The sequence below is a fragment of the Salminus brasiliensis genome, chromosome 24 (assembly GCF_030463535.1).
Source record: "Salminus brasiliensis chromosome 24, fSalBra1.hap2, whole genome shotgun sequence".
NCBI lineage: Eukaryota > Metazoa > Chordata > Actinopteri > Characiformes > Bryconidae > Salminus > Salminus brasiliensis.
Window position 1 is genome coordinate 27713173 of NC_132901.1, and position 17924 is coordinate 27731096.

Sequence of the window (17924 nt, forward strand, 5' to 3'; positions counted from 1 at the left end):
ACCCAGTCACTGTCTAGAACCTCAGAGTTTGGTTCTTGTTAAAGTGTTGTCAGAGGTTCATGTCAGTCACTTTTAATAAGGTGTGGCCAGAGGATAATATTTGAAAGCTATTAAATAATAATAATAATAATATTATTATATTGGGCACAAGTTAATATTATTATATTATTCCATGGCTTAATATATTAGCTATCTCATTACCTCAACATATCTCCTGTGGCCACGCCTATTAAAAAAAATCATCTTAGCGATTTGGGGTAAGGGTTTTAATGTTATGCCTAATCAATGTATATCATATTAAATGCTTTGAGCCCGTCTTAGTTTTTTTTTTTAAACTGCCAATAAAATAAAAGCATAGTAATTTATACTTTGTACTTGTTGTACATAATTATATATTTTTTAATTAAATAAAAAATGAAATAAACAAATAATAATAAACAAAGAATGAAGAATTTGAAGAATTTTCAGGCTTTAATTAAATAAAAAATGAAATAAACAAATAATAATAAACAAAGAATGAAGAATTTGAAGAGTTTTCAGGCTTTAATTAAATAAAAAATGAAATAAACAAATAATAATAAACAAAGAATGAAGAATTTGAAGAATTTTCAGGTTTTAATTAAATAAAAAATTAAATAAACAAATAATAATAAACAAAGAATGAAGAATTTGAAGAATTTTCAGGTTTTAATTAAATAATAAAAAAAAACAAATAATAATAAACAAAGAATGAAGAATTTGAAGAATTTTCAGGCTTTAATTAAATAAAAGATTAAATAAACAAATAATAATAAACAAAGAATGAAGAATTTTCAGGCTTTAATTAAATAAAAGATTAAATAAACAAATAATAATAAACAAAGAATGAAGAATTTGAAGAATTTTCAGGCTTTAAAGAGTTAATCTCCCTCCACCGCTGTGATGTCGGTCAGTGGGGGGCGCTGCCACCCTCCCACCACAACAGCGCCCGTCAACAGCCCAACTGTAGCTAGCTTTTTGCGCATGCGCATGACGCCATCTCGGGCACTCGCCTCTGTAATCGTCGTGAGCGAGCAGACACGGATCAAAACAGTACTGCGTCGAGTTTTAATCATTTTTAGTCTTAAGCTCCTGGTGAGTATTTTGATTTCGAGAAAATTTTTTGGGTGATTTTTAATTTTTATTTTTTTCTGAACTGAATCTTTGGAGCCTTTTTTGGTTTTTTTTATTTTTAATGTTTTTTGTTTTTTCTGGGCGAGGGTTCTGTGATGTTGGTGGCGTACATTTTGTGATGCCGGGGTAGAGCAGCTTTGAGATGGCGACCACTTTTTTATTATTATTGTTTTTTATTTTTTTCTTATTTTTTTTTTATCTCTCCTTTGCAAGACTACTACTCCTACTACTTCCTGTAGAGCAGATTGTTGGTGCGGAGCTTATTTTTTGGAAGGTGGTTTGGAGGATATTGAGCTTGGTTTGGGTTCCCTCGTCTCCGTTCCTCCGTGTCTGGGATTAGGAGTCATTTTAAAGCCTTTTAAATTGATTTTTAACTTTCAGACTGCTTTTTCCAGCCTAGCCTGCCTTCCTAGTCTGCTTTTGAGGTCAGCCTAGGCGTTCCGGACCAGCCTGTCCGCTTTAATGGCATTTCCATTTGCTTTCAGTGGGGTTGTTTTTGGAGGCACTTTCCATTGGGATTCAATGCTGTGCACATTTTTCCCTCTCAGGCGATGTTTTTGTGGACTGTGGAGCCGTCTGTCATAATCAGGACGCACCCAATAATCCTAATAATAACAATAATCATGTTGTATTTGCATGGACCAGCTTTTAAAACCATTGGTTGTGTAACTTTACTGGTAATCCAACATCTCTGCAAATCAAAAACGCGGCTCATTGCTCCATTATAATGTTATTAAAGTGACATAAAGGTCAACTGGATGATGGGAAACACAATAAACAAGGATTACCTGCTGATCCAGGGCGATTTCTCATTTCTCAATGTTCTGACCGTGAAAGAATAGAGGAGACTAGAGGCGAATAGTTCCCCCCTCAGGTGTTTGGCAGTGGAAATCCTGAGAAATGGCTCTTGTTATACTGGGAATGCACTGGTTCAGGAGTCTGGGTAGTGTTTAGAGACATATCTAATGCAATTTCGGATATAAACACGTCCCCTGAACCTGGAACCCGGCGTTAAATCAGGTGTATTTCCACTCCAAATGTCCCGTCCTTCTCTCCTCTAGACTCCAGAATTGTCTCTTGTGCATCCCTAGTTTTGACAACCGGGCCGAAACGCGTCCGGCCGATGCGTCAGTGTTGAACCTGTGCTCCTAAACCAGGGGTTTGTGCTCACGCCAGGTCTGGGTCTCCCTGATTTCACTACAGTAGAACAGAAAGGAGGAGTAGTGGTGTAGGCCCGAGTTCTGGATGACCTTGCATCATAGCCATGTGGCTGTCCCCTAGAACGAGGGTGTGGAGACCCTTCAGATTTAGCTGGTTTATCAGCGAACTGAACTTGCTTCCATCACGTCGATAATAAATAAACGTCATGATTTCCACGTAAATTAATAGAGTTTGAGGTGTGAACAAAGGCATTTATTCAGAGCGGTGGAAGACCTTCCAGCTCTGATCTGAATCGGGGGGTGTTCGTCGCTCTTCGCCGTTGGATCAATGGATCTTCTGTAGTTTTTAGATGTGATGATGGTGGTGACATACCAGACATGCGTTTTCTTCGGATGTTATACTGAGCGAATGGGTTGTAGGCCAAAACTCAGATCTCCAATTCATACAACTTGGACCATCTCATCACGAAACCCATTCACAGCCACCTAATTTAATAACGGCTTTCTGTGAAATACCTTATGGAGGCATTAAGCTCCTTCAGCCTGTTAATTCCCATTCCCATTCACCACCTCTCTACGGTTCACCGGAACACCGAACCATGCTGAATGACTTTGTTTACGTCCCAAACGTTATGTAGGAAACGGTACGACCCGGTGTTGGCACTGGAAGGTTAATTAAGCCCAACTCTCCAGAGCACCCAGACTGGCCTGTCAGCCCAAACCTGCCTCTAATGAATGGGCATGTTTTGCAACCTTGGTCCTGCTTAGTCCAGACACCAGCGCACAGCCCAGTGACTATTTGCATTGCAGTAAAACTCTGCTGTGTTTGCTGTGGGTGCTATGACTAATCATGTACTGTCCCCTTCTTGGAGCTTCAGAAGTGTGCTTCTTATTTAAGCTTGTCTTATTTCTGTCCCATTTCGTTTGCGAGGCAGCTATTCAGAACGGCGGTGATCCGTAAGTCCGTGACTTCCGTTTCTACGTCAGAATGTTAAAGAATTGCTTGTGTTCTGTAGTTTAGCTGCAGCTGTGAATGAGCTCCCTTCTTTCCTACGGGTGCTAAACAAGCCCTAGTAGACCTGAGACCTCACCACCCCGTCACGCCGTAGGTTTTAGGTTGCTTAGTTGTAAAAGTGAATGTTTAGTAGTAGAAATGTTGACCTGGGTGCCTTCTTTTTTTCCTATCCTCCTGCGCATCATCGTAGCTGTGATTGAATATTTAATATTCTGGGAAGTTCTGATTGGATCCAGGCATGAATTAATGAATCCTATATGGCCCAGTGGAAGGAGCAGTCTGCTGTACGCTATCAAATCAGAGCACAGTCCTTGTATAATGGTTATTTCACAGAAATAACAGCAGCAGTCAGTTCGCAGTGTGTTCCTCTATACACACACCAACGATACAGTGGTTTCATTTCAGCATACTGAAGTAACTGATGGCCAATTCATCATCAGAGCCAAAATTACACACCGCAATGCAAACAACCCCCAAATCAGACTGGAGCGGCTCATTATGCAATGATGCAATTTCTAATGATGATTGGCTGTAGTTGATCAATTAACCTGAATTGTTTGAGGTAGAGGTGGGCAGTATCTCCAGAGGATGGTAATATGCGTAGTATGGGCTATCTTCTAAGATTAGATTGGAATCTGCCTACGCTCAATATCTCTTAATAATTCAGTGGTTGAGAAACTCAGATTTCACAAATTGGTGGATTTTTGGGGGATTTGTCCTTGTTTTCCTACAAAATTCCCGTCCTCAGCTTTTACATTAGCTTAGCTGTCCACTCCAGCTAACGGTAATGCAAAATACAGCAGTGATATTGACGATTGGCTTGTTGGATTGGCTTGTAGATGGTGCCAGGCCATCTACAGCTTTATCTATGAATACTGCAGACTTCCTGACCTTGGATAAAAAAAAAAAGCAGCAGATTCCTCCTGCCAGTGAATAGCCTTCTAGAAAGATAACCAGTAACACTGATAAAGGATGCACCAATAGCGGCCTGGGGTGGGGTTTCAGAAGACCAGCAGGACCGTATCTACTGCATTTGTATTATTGTTGTTATTTTCCCCTGAAATTATGGGAGTTTACAAGGTTTCTGAATGATCCTAGCTCACTGCAGGTCAATTTGTTTTTCTCCACGTGTTGGGGGGTGCCGGTGGTTGTTGCTTCTTTCTACCACTGGGTGCCAGCAGCACCACGTGTGTCTGGGCCACTTGGGTGACCTTGGAATTGGGGTGGGGCAAAGTGTTATTAATGTATGGCTGCCTCTTAACTTAACACCCACCTCCCTCCCAGTATCACTCTAACCCAGAATACACTGCTTAGCGGCAGCTCCCCAGTGATCAATAACAACCAACCCTCTTTTCTCCAACAGAATCAGGCAGACAGACGACTCGACCCGAATTACAGACAGAATGGAGTGAGTGCTGGCTATTCACTTCCCCCCCAAACATGCCCTGTAACTGAACTGCTGTGTAGAAGATCCTGGACACACATTATGGAATTGGCCTAGCCGTACTCCGCCCACCTATGCACCTATATTCTTTGTAGCCCATTGGACAGGCTCTGCACAACCTGGACTCATGAGAAATCCATCTTTAGCTCAGCCCTGGCTTCTCTGAGTACCTTCATCTTCTTTCTCCTCCTGCTGAGACACCAGCACCCTGACCGACTCCTCCAAAAAGGCCCACCATTGAATGCATCGACCCTCTTGAAAATAAAGGTGCTACCTTAAGCCGCAAAGGAAAGACACTGTGAGCGTTAAGAGCCCTAAATTATGAAAAATTAAAAACCTGGTCTTCTGGTCCTTTAAGGAACCAAGAATGGTTCTTCTGTGGCATACCTTAAAGAACCCTGTGAGGCACCTTTATTTTTAAGAGTGTTTGAGACCAATTACAGCAATATTCCCAAGTCCTTTTGGGAAAATCAGCCAAACATGTATCCAGACAGGGCTAAATCTGATCTCAGGGCTTGTTCAGAACAGTGCTGTAGGTAATGGAGCTGAAGGAGGAGGAGGAGGAAAAGGAGGATGAGGTGGAGGAAAAACGCAAATGTAGACGATCTAAATAGTAACTTAAAATCTGTAAAATATGCTCAGGACCTCCCATTCATATCTGTAGAGCATGGTTTGGACACTAGGGTATGGTACAAGTTGGGTAGAACCGCTTAATTAAAAACAAAAAAGACCCCAAAAGCAGTTTGTTCCACTTAGTAAGGTATAAGTACCCCCCAAAATGAAAAAACAAATAGGTACTGGTAGTTGGTATAGTCTGAATGTTAAGCAGTTAAAACACACATTCTTGCGTAAGAAAGCAAAAGACGTCTCACGTATGGCCGCAAAACAAAGAAATCTGATAATAAAAATATTAAATATGTAAATTAGGACACTCTTGTACACTCGGGCTGTATTTAAACATGAAAGCTTACGCCCAACCCTCCCAAATAACAGACTGAGAATCACCTTCACTGATTGTAAAGAAGCAGGAGGCTCTTCTAGCTTGTGGGCAGTGAGGCTGCATGGCACCTCCATAAGCCTTTCATGACAACTGCTATAAACCTACATAAAGCATTTATAAAGGCTGACCCTGGAAAGTGATGGAGGCTTGATGGAATAAGCCTTAGTAAATATTTGTGCCTGTGTTTGATGTCATGAAGCCGTATCCGTGGGTCATGTAGACTTGGTGCCCAGTGGTTGTTAAAGGAACCTGGAACACTGAAGGAGACCAGTGAGTGCTTAAATGGTTCTCCTGTATGATGGAAATCCTCTTGTAGATGGTTCTTCATGGGACCGTTTGCCTCCATATAACACCAAAAAGGCTTCTGCTGCTGTTACAAGCTATTCTCTAGACCATGAGATGATGATAATGAAAAATACCTTGAAAAATAATAAATAAATAAATAAATAATCATCATCAAAAAATTGATCATAGAATTCATATGCAATCAGCTCCTACTGTGGACACAGTAAATAAGCACCATTTGAAATCAATAACACTCCCAAAAATGGCTGTGAACAAACATAAGGTGGGCGGAGCATGGCTAGGTCAATTGCCAATAGGTCAATCATATAGAACACCCCACACACACATAATAGCCCAGACATGCATTACAGTGTACAGTAATTCAGTGAAAAGAATGGCTAATTATGGTTTTATATACCTCTCCTAATATAATAAGTGTTAATAAGGTAAATATACAAACCTGAAGTGCCCAGATGTGGAAATAACCCAAATAACAAAACAGGAACGGCAATAAAATCAATACTAATTGAGTTTTTAATATTCAGCATCAAGCTCTACACATCACACAACACATCTGTGTTGCACAAAACGGGCCGAGAAGACGTTTTATAGGATGTTTAAAACCGCACTTGCACAGATTTGCTCATTTACACTAAACTCCAGGTACCGTTAACAGTATTTACAGAACTGCTGTCCAAAATATCTGCTAAAACAACTGCTAAAGAGCCTGTGAGCAAACACTGTAATTCAGCACATACTATTCTCACTCATTCAGACCACTCCTTAAATTTCATCCACAAAAGGACCATGTTTACATATATTTATGTAACACCATTATTAATCAGTAGACTAGCCCTCGTAATGCAGTGCCTTGCAAAGGTATTTAACCACCTTGCATCAGCAGTTCTAGTATTTTGATTGTAATTGTATTTGTAAAAGACTGAAACTCAGAAAAGGAAACATTGGATTGGATGGATGAGATTATAGAATTATGTAGTAATAGATAAGGTTTCATGGTGGGATGAGATAAAAACAGTCCACAGCAAGCTCCATCCCAACAGTGAAGCATGGGGGTGGCAGCATCATGCTGCAGGGATGCTGTTTCCAAGCACGAGGCCAACGCAACACTGCAGCGGTTGAACAACAGAAAAGGTGAATGTTGTATAGCGGCCAAGTCGAAGTCCAGATCTCGGTCCAGTCTGATCTGACCAACCTTAGCAAATCTGGAGTCAGTGTTTATCCCCTCCCAAGCAGTGAGCAAAACTGGAAACTAATAGACTGGATTAGTTCTACTAATTATTAATTTAATTTTATTAGATTTTATTTATAGATTAGATATTTATTTTAAAAGTATCTGCTGACAAAATGATGAATTTGACACTTTATTAAAAATAAAGCAATATATATATATATATATGAGGTGTGTATGTGTGTGTGTATATATATATATATATATATATATATATATATATATATATATATATATATATATATATATTATAAAAAATTGGCATGACAGGTACTTTTGAGTATTTTTGCAAGGCACTGTCTCTCTTAGATTGGTTTACTTAAGAACCAGAGGTGTTTTACACAGGTTCTTTGACAACAGCCCATAATATCCTGCATAGCTTCAGACCCCTGTTAGCTTTTCTCACCCCAGCACCTAAAAAAACTTTACTCTACTCCCAGTGCTCAGATTCCTCAAAACCAGTGGCCCAAATCCATCAGTGCTACACTTATTTATCTGTTATTGATTGTATGGCTGAATACTGTGGGCTGCCCAAACCCAGGACCACTGTCCTGCTTCATCATTCACGTTCAGATAAATACAGCCAAGCTAGTGTTGATCAACACTGATGAACTAAAGCACAGCCTGAATACCACTGAGTCCACCCATGCACATACACACCGCCAGGTTCTGGGAAACTACACACCTGATTTTTGTGTGGTGGGGAGATGTGTCCTCTGACGATGCTGATGCTGACTTTGCTTTCAGTGTGTTTACGGGTGAGAAGCTTTATGGGAGATTTCAATGCTTGTGTGGGTTCGAATGTGTTAATAGGAACATTCCAGGCCAGCTTCAGAACGGTCCGCGAATGAAGAAACCCATTTCACACTGTGACTGTTTTATACAAATGATTATATACAGCACCGGTCAAAAGTTTGAGCACACCTGGCTGAATGTGTGCTGGTCATCGTCTTAAAAACTTTTGATCCAAATGCTAGGGTGGCTATATTTTAGCTTTAGTCAAAAGAAAAAGGGGTATCCATGGGTATCTACAGGTGTCCACCGTAGTTAGGATAATGTAGCTGGGAGGTTTCTGTAGGTCTAAGCTGTGAGCTGAACTGAAAGGAGCTGATTGGGTCATACAGGCTGTTTATTGGTCTTTTGCTAAATGAGTAAATGCATGTGTATTAATGTACATGATCACACACACACACACACACAGAGCCACGGTTCTACATCTTAGGCCTACCTAAACCCCCCCAGTCAAAACATCCTAAACACTTTGGATACCCAGTGTCCCCCCAGTGTCCTCTGTTTTCAAAACTGGGATATGACCACCCTCGCATTTGGGTCATCAAAAGATATTAAGCTGATGATGATCATAATCACACATTCAACCAGGTGTGTCCAAACTTTTGACTGGTACTATACATAATAAATGCATAGTTTATCATTTATTTTATAATGTAGAGTTTTTACATTTTAATAACAACTGTCTTTGTCCAAGTGCGTCTGTTCATCAAGCTCCTTGGCCCTTGTTCATCAAAGTTGTGTACAGTCAAATCTGAGCATCCAGCAGTTCTGTTATTGATGAGTTTGGCGATCTGTGGCCCTCCTTAAAGTCACTGATCTGTGCTTTCACTTAGAGCTGGGCAATATGACGATATTTTATCGTATCGTGATACACAATATACTTTCCTCAGCATATGGAGGATAAGGTCAGTGCTTAAATAACATGGATCAGCTGCACGTTTCATTACAGACAGTGTAATAAGTGCTGTTTAACTGGATGTGGTGCAGCAGATTTTGAGTAAAAAGAGTAAAATGTATTGAAATAGTAGTTTTTATAAAACTTTCGCTACTGAAACGTGAAAAATGTCTTTAAATATTGTGATTTTTTTAAAATGTTCATTTCACTTTGCCACTGATACAGTGAATAATCACAGCCCAGACCTACAAAACACAGCTTGCAGTAGCAGCTTCTCATACTGCAGTACTATTACTATTACTTTTCATTTGCAGACAATAATTAAACTGTACAGTCACATAATTTCTTAAACATAATTAAGCAAATTTTATTAATTTAACCTTTTCTTTCTTTATTATATATGCAATCATTCTAATTTTAACACTATACAGCCATTTAATCACTGGCCAGAAGGGGGAGTTACTGTGCAACCCCAAACTCCACCTATGAGAACAGCAGTTGGCTCATGAGCTGCTGTTTGCTCACTGTGGGAGGGTGGATCTGTATGAACGAGGGCGAGCTTCATGTTCTGGGCTTGTTGTTACGCAGCTTTGATGAACGAAGGCCGTCGCTGGTGCTACTGAAGCTCCTACGTTAGCCTTGTAGCTCCAGCACAAAACTAAAGGAGCAGATTTCGGAGAACAGTGGTCGGGTTCGTGGACGGAGATTAAGCATAGTCCTACTGCACTACTCAGCTTTCTCAGTGGAGATGCTCCACTGGACGGAAAGTGTAGTCCAAGACTCTGCTTAATCTCCCAGTAAGCCCAGTGTCTTCGCTAATCCACTCCGTTTAGGCTGAGGGAGGACTGTGTGGTCCTCTGTTGGTTTATTAGTATCCTGAGGTATGTATGAGGTAGGTTCCCATATTTAATCATTTACTGTTTATTTAAAATTTCTGATGTTAGTTGCTAGCTCATGCTCGGCCGGTGAGCGGGCCCACTGTGGCTGCCGTTCTTGCTAGAGTAGCTTAACTAGCCCATTCATCGTCTTTCCTTTATCCTCCATTCCCTCTCCTGTCTTTCTTGTCCACCCCTGTCCAGTCACTCGCCGACCACCTCCAGCCTAATGGCGAGTAACGTGACCAACAAGACGGACCCGCGATCCCTCAACTCGCGCGTCTTCATTGGCAACCTGAACACCATGCTGGTGACCAAGGCCGACGTGGAGGCCATCTTCAGCAAGTACGGCAAGATCGTGGGCTGCTCTGTGCACAAGGGTTATGCCTTCGTCCAGTACGTCAATGAGAGGAACGCACGGGCCGCCGTGGCGGGGGAGGATGGGAGGATGATCGTTGGACAGGTGCTGGGTAAGGACATCAGACTTTTGTTAATGTTGATGGTTCTGCAGAGCTCTGATTCGGTTCTGCACAGATCGGACAGTTCCACCAAGGGGAGTTGGGTCTCTGGAGAGTCTGAGAGCTGATCATGGAAGGATTCTTCAGTTCTCCAGAGAGCCAAGTCTCCACCATTACATAGTGATGTGGTCCACTGGCACCACGATACTCCTCATTGGGCTTACTAGAGGCTGAAGTATCGGGTCTAGACCGTCTGGAAAACCAGCGTCTACCTAGCTGAAGTAAAAGGCTGTGGGTTTGTTGGTACGTCTACCCGTGGTGTACTAGGGATGATTGGCGGTAACTGGAGCCAATGAAAGACCTGGCTGAAAAGGCTTTTAGCTCTGGTTGAGGAGTAGAAGTGTTTGGGGGGGGAGTCAATACTTAACCCAAGGTTTATCCCTGACCGATGGTTAGGAGGCTCCATATTTTCTGGTGTTAAAGGAATGGAACATGGGCGATTGTGGTAGCCTGCAGTTGACCTGTGGATGCTGGAGGAGGTCCGACGGGCAGTAATGCCATAGAAGGTCACAGGAATCAGCATCACTACCCCGTGCTGATGAGGTCCTGGGCTCATATTTACTTCACATCTAGTAAATATGGGGTCTACATCTTAAGGCTGGAGCCCTTTACCAGGCAGGGTCTCAGGAGGTGCTACAGGAAACAGAATACAGGTCATTTTCTACCACAGAACCGATATTTGGGTCTCTCCCCATTGTTTTAAATGCCATGGACGAGTTCTCTGCAGCCAGTGGCAGCCTGGCAAAACTAAGCCTGGTTGTTTTTCTCTGAAAACTGAAGGAATGACTAACGGGGCTCAGCGCTGTGTGTGAAATACTGTTTTACTGTCCTTCTCAGACATTAACCTGGCAGGTGAACCCAAACCCCACAGATCAAAAACCATCAAGCGCTCGGCAGGAGATATGTACAGGTCTGTATCACACACTCTCTCTCTCTCTCTCTCTCTTACACACTCTCTCTCTCTCTCTCTCTCTCTCTCTCTCTCTTACACACTCTCTCTCTCTCTCTCTCTCTCTCTCTCTCTTTCTCTCTCTCTCTCACTCTCTCTCTCTCTCTCTCTTACTCCCTCTCCTACTCTCACTCTCTCTCTCTCTCTCGCTTATTCTCTCTCAGTTTCTCTCTCTCTCTCTCGTTCTCTCTCGCTCTCTCGTTCTCTCTCTCTTGTTCTCTCTCTCTTTCTCTCTTTTACTCTCTCTCTTTATTTTGGTTCAATGCAGTTCACTTCAGCTGTATCATCATTACACTAATCCAGGGCTGTACAGTACAGCCAAACACTGCTAGGCTAAGTCTGGTGGGGCAGATCATGAGGGACATGGTACAATAGTGCAGGGACAATAGATAAGACACCAGACAGGGTGCGTAGACAATAGACAAAGTATAAAAACGGTAAATAAAATTAATATAAAAATAAATATGCAGATATGTGCAAGAGTGTGCATGAAGGCTGTGCGATTAAGGTCCAGACTAAGTTGCTACACTATATTATAATAATAATAATAATAATAATGAATATGTAGAGCAGTGAAGAACTGTGTGTGTAATGTCTGGTGTTGTAGCAGCATGGCATTTGTAAACGAGGAGGGGGTTCCAGTTAAACTCCCGTCCCGAGCTCATCATACTCTCCCCTCTGTTGCAGCAGTTCTTCATTTGAGCTGGACTACGACTTCCAGAGAGATTATTATGACAGGTGAGAACATTTCCATCTCTCTCTCTCTCTCTCTCTCTCTCTCTCTCTCTCTCTCTCTTCAATTCCTTTCGGATTAATATCCATCCACCTGCAGAGTGGAACAGGTCCCCTGCCCAACATCCTAATGGACGATTAGTTCTGCGTTTCATAATTTGCGGGCAGTTCACCTCGCTCAACCTCCCTCACTCACTCTATTGGCCGTGCGATCTCGCGTGTACTAGAAATACGGCTTGTAACTTTTAGAGACACAGATGTGCAAATGCACACACAGCTCATCTAGTCTCTTCAGAGAATCAATTCCAATAGAACAGGACAGATAAGCATCATGACCCTGTTGGCACCATGCTGCCTGATGCCAGGCGTGGGCTAGTAGAGGGGTGTATATAAAGCCCCCCAGCATTGAGGAGCTGTGGAGCAGTGGAAGAGCTGTGCTCTCTGGAATGGTGGATGGCGGTGGAGCTCCATCCAGTACTTTTGTTTGGAATGAGGTTGGGTGGTGACCTCACTAACACTCTTGTCGCCGAGTTCAATCAAATCCTCACAGCAGTCATTCTCCAAAATCTAGTAGAAGGTCTTTTTCTCTGGACCGTAGAGACAGTTACTCCAACAAAAGCAGGACCAGCTCTTTTTAATTGCCTTGATTGCTGAGGAAACAATGAATGAGCAGGTGTCCCAATACTTTTGTCCATATAGTGTGTTAGGCACTACCTGGAAAGGTGAGTTAATATAAGATCAATATTAAGATAAATCAGCGTGTGTGTGTGTGTGTGTGTGTGTGCTGTTTTAGGGTGTACTCCTACCCGTCCCGGGTGCCCCCTCCGCCTCCCCCACTCTCCCGGGCAGTGATCCCCTCGAAGCGGCCGCGGGTCAGTGTGAGCGGAGGAAGCCGCCGAACCAAGAGCAGCTTTTCCACAAAGAGCAGCCAGCGTACCTCCCGCACCAGTTAGTAAACACACACACACACACACATGCACACACACACAGAGGACTGCAAATTATTTATCTAATCAGTTAATCTGATTACTATTATTTGATTAGAGAGTGTGTCACATATCATCAGACTATAATGGAGAATTATACAGTGCTTTTGTTTACAAAGAGAGAGTGTGTGTGTGTGTGTGTGTGTGTGTGTTTAGTGAGGACTGACGACCTGCAGACCATTAAAAAGGAGCTGACCCAAATCAAACACAAGGTGGACTACCTGCTGGAGAGCCTGGAGCGCATGGAAAGGGAGCACAGCAAAAAATCGGGTACATTACACACACACACACACACACACAGTGCAGTACAGATTTTGTCATGTGATCTCAACTTGATTTGTTTCTTGACTTTGGTTCAGAGGTGAAGAGCATTAAAGCAGGTGAGACATCTCCTCAGCATTCCAGCTCGAAGAAGGAGCGAGAGAGCGTGGAGATCAACGACTATGAGGAAGAGGGGGACCTTCTGGAGGATGAGGAGGTGAGTGGAGGAATGGACAGACGGTTAGATTAGTCATGGGTCATAAGGTCATGATAAAATTGTTTAAAAAGCTCATTCAAGTGCTGCAACACCCCTTAAAATCAGCAAACAAGAAAAATAAAAGATCATTTAATGAAGTTTTGAGAGATAAAAATAAAAACAGAAGACAGAGGCAGTTATAGGCAGAGTATGTACATTATTATTTTTAATAGTTTATGTATTTTACAGCCTTCTGGTTTTACTATATTTCACAGAATATGAAGTGTTTTTTAAAACCACACTGAAAACAAGACACAGAATGATCCTCAATACAAGGCTGTTTTGTTAGTTACTGCAGTTCAAAACATCCAGTAGGAGGCAACAATATTAACAGTGTAGACAGTGGCGATGGCGCAAATGAACTGAAATCAGCCGTGAATGCAGGTGTTTGGTTGATATTTCTCAGACTATCAATATACTGACATATCTGTGATTGCAAAGCAGCATTGTAGAAAGCGGTGCAGTTAGGTGAGGTCTAAGGCGAGGTGACAGCCAGTAGAAGTTACACAATACAGCACAGTAATACAATACAATAATAAGGGTGGTCCATTATAAAAAACAAGTCGTTCAGCACAGCAAAAATAAATAAATTACCTATAGATAATAACATCAACTATAGATACAAATATCTTCCTTATTACAATGATGCATTAATGAACTATTAACTATGTTATAAAATATAAGTTAATAGATAAATATATATAAAACTGTACTGTAACCTCACTACAATAAGTCAAGAATATATATATATATATATATATATACAGTGAGTCCAAGAAGTATTTGATCCCTTGCTGATTTTCTTCGTTGGCCCACTAATAAAGACATGATCATTCTATACTTTTAATGGTAGATGTATTCTTACATGGAGAGACAGAATATTAAAAAGAAAATCCAGAAAATAAATCTAAGGAATATATATTAATTGATTTGTATTTCATGGAGTGAAATAAGTATTTGATCCCTTAGTATTCATTAGCAGTTCTGGCTTTTACAGACCAGTTAGACACTCCCAATCAACTTGTTACCTGACCTGAAGCCACCTGTTCTCACTAATCACTTGTGTGAAAAACACCTGTCCACAGAATCAGACAGATCACACAGATTTCAAGTCTCCAACATGGGTAAAACCAAAGAGCTGTCACAGGACCTCAGAGTCAGAATTGTTGACCTTCACAAAGCTGGAATGGGCTACAAAAAGATTAGTAAGGTGTTGGATGTGAAAGTAACAACTATTGGTGCAATTATCAGAAAGTTTAAAGAGTATAACATGACAATCAACAGACCTCGGCCCGGTGCTCCAAAGAAGATTTCGCCTCGTGGGGTGGCAATGATGCTGAGAACAGTCAGAAATCGTCCTGCAACCACTCGGCAGGAGTTAGCAAATGACCTGAAGGCAGCTGGGACCACAGTTTGCAAGGAAACAATTGGCAACACTTTGCGCAACAATGGATTCACATCCTGCAGTGCCCGAAAGGTACCCCTGCTGAAGAGAGCACATGTGGAGGCGCGCCTCAAGTATGCCAATGATCATTTGAAAGATGAACCAAGTTATTGGGAGAAGGTTTTGTGGTCAGACGAGACCAAAATTGAACTTTTTGGCCTCAACTCCACCCGCCATGTGTGGAGGAAGAAAAATGCTGCCTATGACCCCAAGAACACTGTGCCCACCATCAAGCATGGAGGTGGAAGCATAATGTTTTGGGGGTGTTTCTCTGCCAAGGGTACAGGGCTACTTCACCGCATCACTGGGAAGATGGATGGAGCCATGTACTGCACAATCCTGAGGGACAACCTCCTCCCCTCTGCCAGGGATCTGAAAATGGGCCGTGGTTGGGTCTTCCAACATGATAACGACCCTAAACATACAGCAAAGGCAACAAAGGATTGGCTCAAGAAAAATCACATTAAGGTCATGGAGTGGCCCAGCCAGTCGCCAGACCTCAATCCGATCGAAAATCTATGGAGGGAGCTGAAGGTCAGAGTTGCCAAGCGACAGCCCACCAACCTTCATGATTTAGAGAGGATCTGCAAAGAAGAGTGGGCCAAAATTCCCCCTGGTGTGTGTGCTAAACTTGTGGTTAACTACAACAAACGTCTCACCGCTGTGCTTGCAAACAAAGGCTTTGCCACTAAGTATTGAGTGTGTTTGGCAAGAGGGATCAAATACTTATTTTCCTCATTGAAATACAAATTAATTAAAATATATTCTTTAAAATTATATTCTGGATTTTTGTCTTGATATTCTGTCTCTCCATGTTAGAATATATCTACCATTAAAAGTGCAGAAGGATAGTGTCTTTATTAGTGGGCAAACAAAGAAAATCAGCAAGGGATCAAATACTTCTTGGACTCACTGTATATATATATATATATATATATATATATATATATATATATATATATATATATATATATATATATATATATATATGATCTGTGTAATGGGCTCATATTAACGGGTGCATATCAGAGTTCAGCCAGTTCAGAGTGGAAGGGGGGAGGTGTAAAAAAACCCTACAAATATATTTGTATATACAAATCACTATATACAAATAATCACTGTAGAGGACCCATAGAATAAATGTACAAATTTGCATATTACTGCTTAAATGTATTGTAGTTTAGGCCAATAATAATATTTGTTCCTTCACTAAATATAGAAATAATACCTACGTAACAAATGTAAATATTTAACTATACAGAGTGTGTGTGTGGGGGGGGGGGGGGCAGTTCTGCAGCTTTATTAAAATGATTCATAATTATTACAAATAGTCATTTTAAATACTGAAAACTGTTCTAAAACCAGACCTCTCACCCAAAAGAGGTGCATCCTAAGAAGAGAAGTTTTATAATAGAACATTATGCTTCAGTGCAGGTGTCTCAGATCCAGAGTAGGCTAACTAATGGCTTTCTTTACATTTGTGTGTGTGTGTGTGTTTGTTTGTGTGTGTGTGTGTGTGTGTGTGTGTGTCCACAAAGATCAAGAGTAGGGAACGCGAGGATGATGATGAGGAAGATGATGGGGAGCAGGAGGAAGGGGAAGATGATGGAGACAGCACTAACGGAGATCACTCTTAAACATGTTTTCTCCTAATCACACACACACACACTCTCTCTCACACACACACACACACACACACTCTCTCTCTCTCTCTCTCTCTCACACACACACACACACACACACACACACACACACACACACACACACACACACACACACACACACAGACTTTACAGTGGAAGGTGCGTGTCTACAACAGTGCCACACACAGGCATGCATGCTTACCAGTAAACCCATGTTCCTCAGTTAAATCACAGAAAGCAGGAGACTCAAATAGAGAGGAATCAAATCCACATTTCCTGATAATCGATTCCTAGTTGATCTATTTTTCTCTCTCTCTCACCCCCCCCCCCCACACACACACATGTCCATCACAGCTCCTTTTTCCCGTCTCATCTTTTATTTAATTCCTGCTTAGTTTCCACTTGTCCAACATTAAAGCTTCTCTTACTATCATTTCTAGTTGCACTGCCATCTCTGGCCAGTTGGTGGCAGTGTAACGCACCATTTCAGAGTTAAAGATCAGCTGGGTTTGATTGTAAACTGATTTTACAGGGTGAGGGACAGCGAGCTGCTCATCAGCCATCAGAAGCAGAGCTAGAGGAAGAACAGTCTGTACAGAAAATCCCTTTTAATTTCGTTCTGTCTTGGTTTGTACTGGTGAATTTAGTGGCTGTAAGCGGAGCAGAAGCTTCAGAGCCGCACGAGTCGTGTTTTTGTCGCAGTTCGTTTCTACTTGGTTTTCGTTTTTTGGTCTGTGTAATAAATTTCAATAAAACTCTAGAGGTGTTGTGTGGTGTTTCTCCACTTTTCTCTTAGGAATGCTCCACGTCGCAGGGTGATGAATGTCAGTATCGGGTGCCGGAGGCGTTCAGCTGGTTGGAATTCCAGTTGCGCTGTCATGAGAGACGTTCATGAGAAAGAAGAAACATCTTGAAGTGTGAAGCCTAAGACCAGGTTATTCATTTCAGAACACACTTTATATTAGGTTTATTTAGTGCAAAGAAATTCTGCTGATCCAGGGGATCAAACCAGCAACCTTCTGGTTCCGAGCCCACTTCTTTACGTCCTTTTAGACACTAGTCTTAAAGCTGTTTTTTACTGCCTTTGCAAAATCGAAATGAATACGTCCTTATTTTTAACCAGGTAACCGCCACTGCCCGCATACTTCTATACGTCCTTTACTGAGGCTTGGGTGTTAAGCAACACGTCCACTAGAGGGCAGTTCAGAGTAAGGTAACATCAAAGAGATCGTTTGAATTTCCTCACTTCCTCTCTTCAAAAAGTGTCT

The 17924-nt window shown here is 41.7% G+C and overlaps 1 protein-coding gene across 2 annotated transcripts; it reads left to right on the forward strand.

Moving 5' to 3' along the window:
* Positions 1-1003: 1003 nt before the first annotated feature.
* LOC140546448 (heterogeneous nuclear ribonucleoprotein C) lies at positions 1004-17414 on the forward strand. 2 transcript variants are annotated; one of them, XM_072669715.1, is made up of 9 exons: positions 1004-1113; positions 4691-4735; positions 10072-10337; positions 11223-11295; positions 12025-12072; positions 12860-13014; positions 13209-13322; positions 13412-13530; positions 16552-17414. In XM_072669715.1, the coding sequence occupies exons 2-9, from the start codon at positions 4731-4733 to the stop codon at positions 16648-16650; spliced, it is 879 nt and encodes a 292-aa protein (XP_072525816.1). In that variant the 5' UTR covers positions 1004-1113; positions 4691-4730; the 3' UTR covers positions 16651-17414. The 2 variants fall into 2 exon arrangements, with proteins under 2 accessions (XP_072525816.1, XP_072525815.1); XM_072669714.1 differs by having other exon boundaries at positions 1005-1113; positions 12022-12072.
* The last annotated feature ends 510 nt before the right edge of the window (positions 17415-17924 follow it).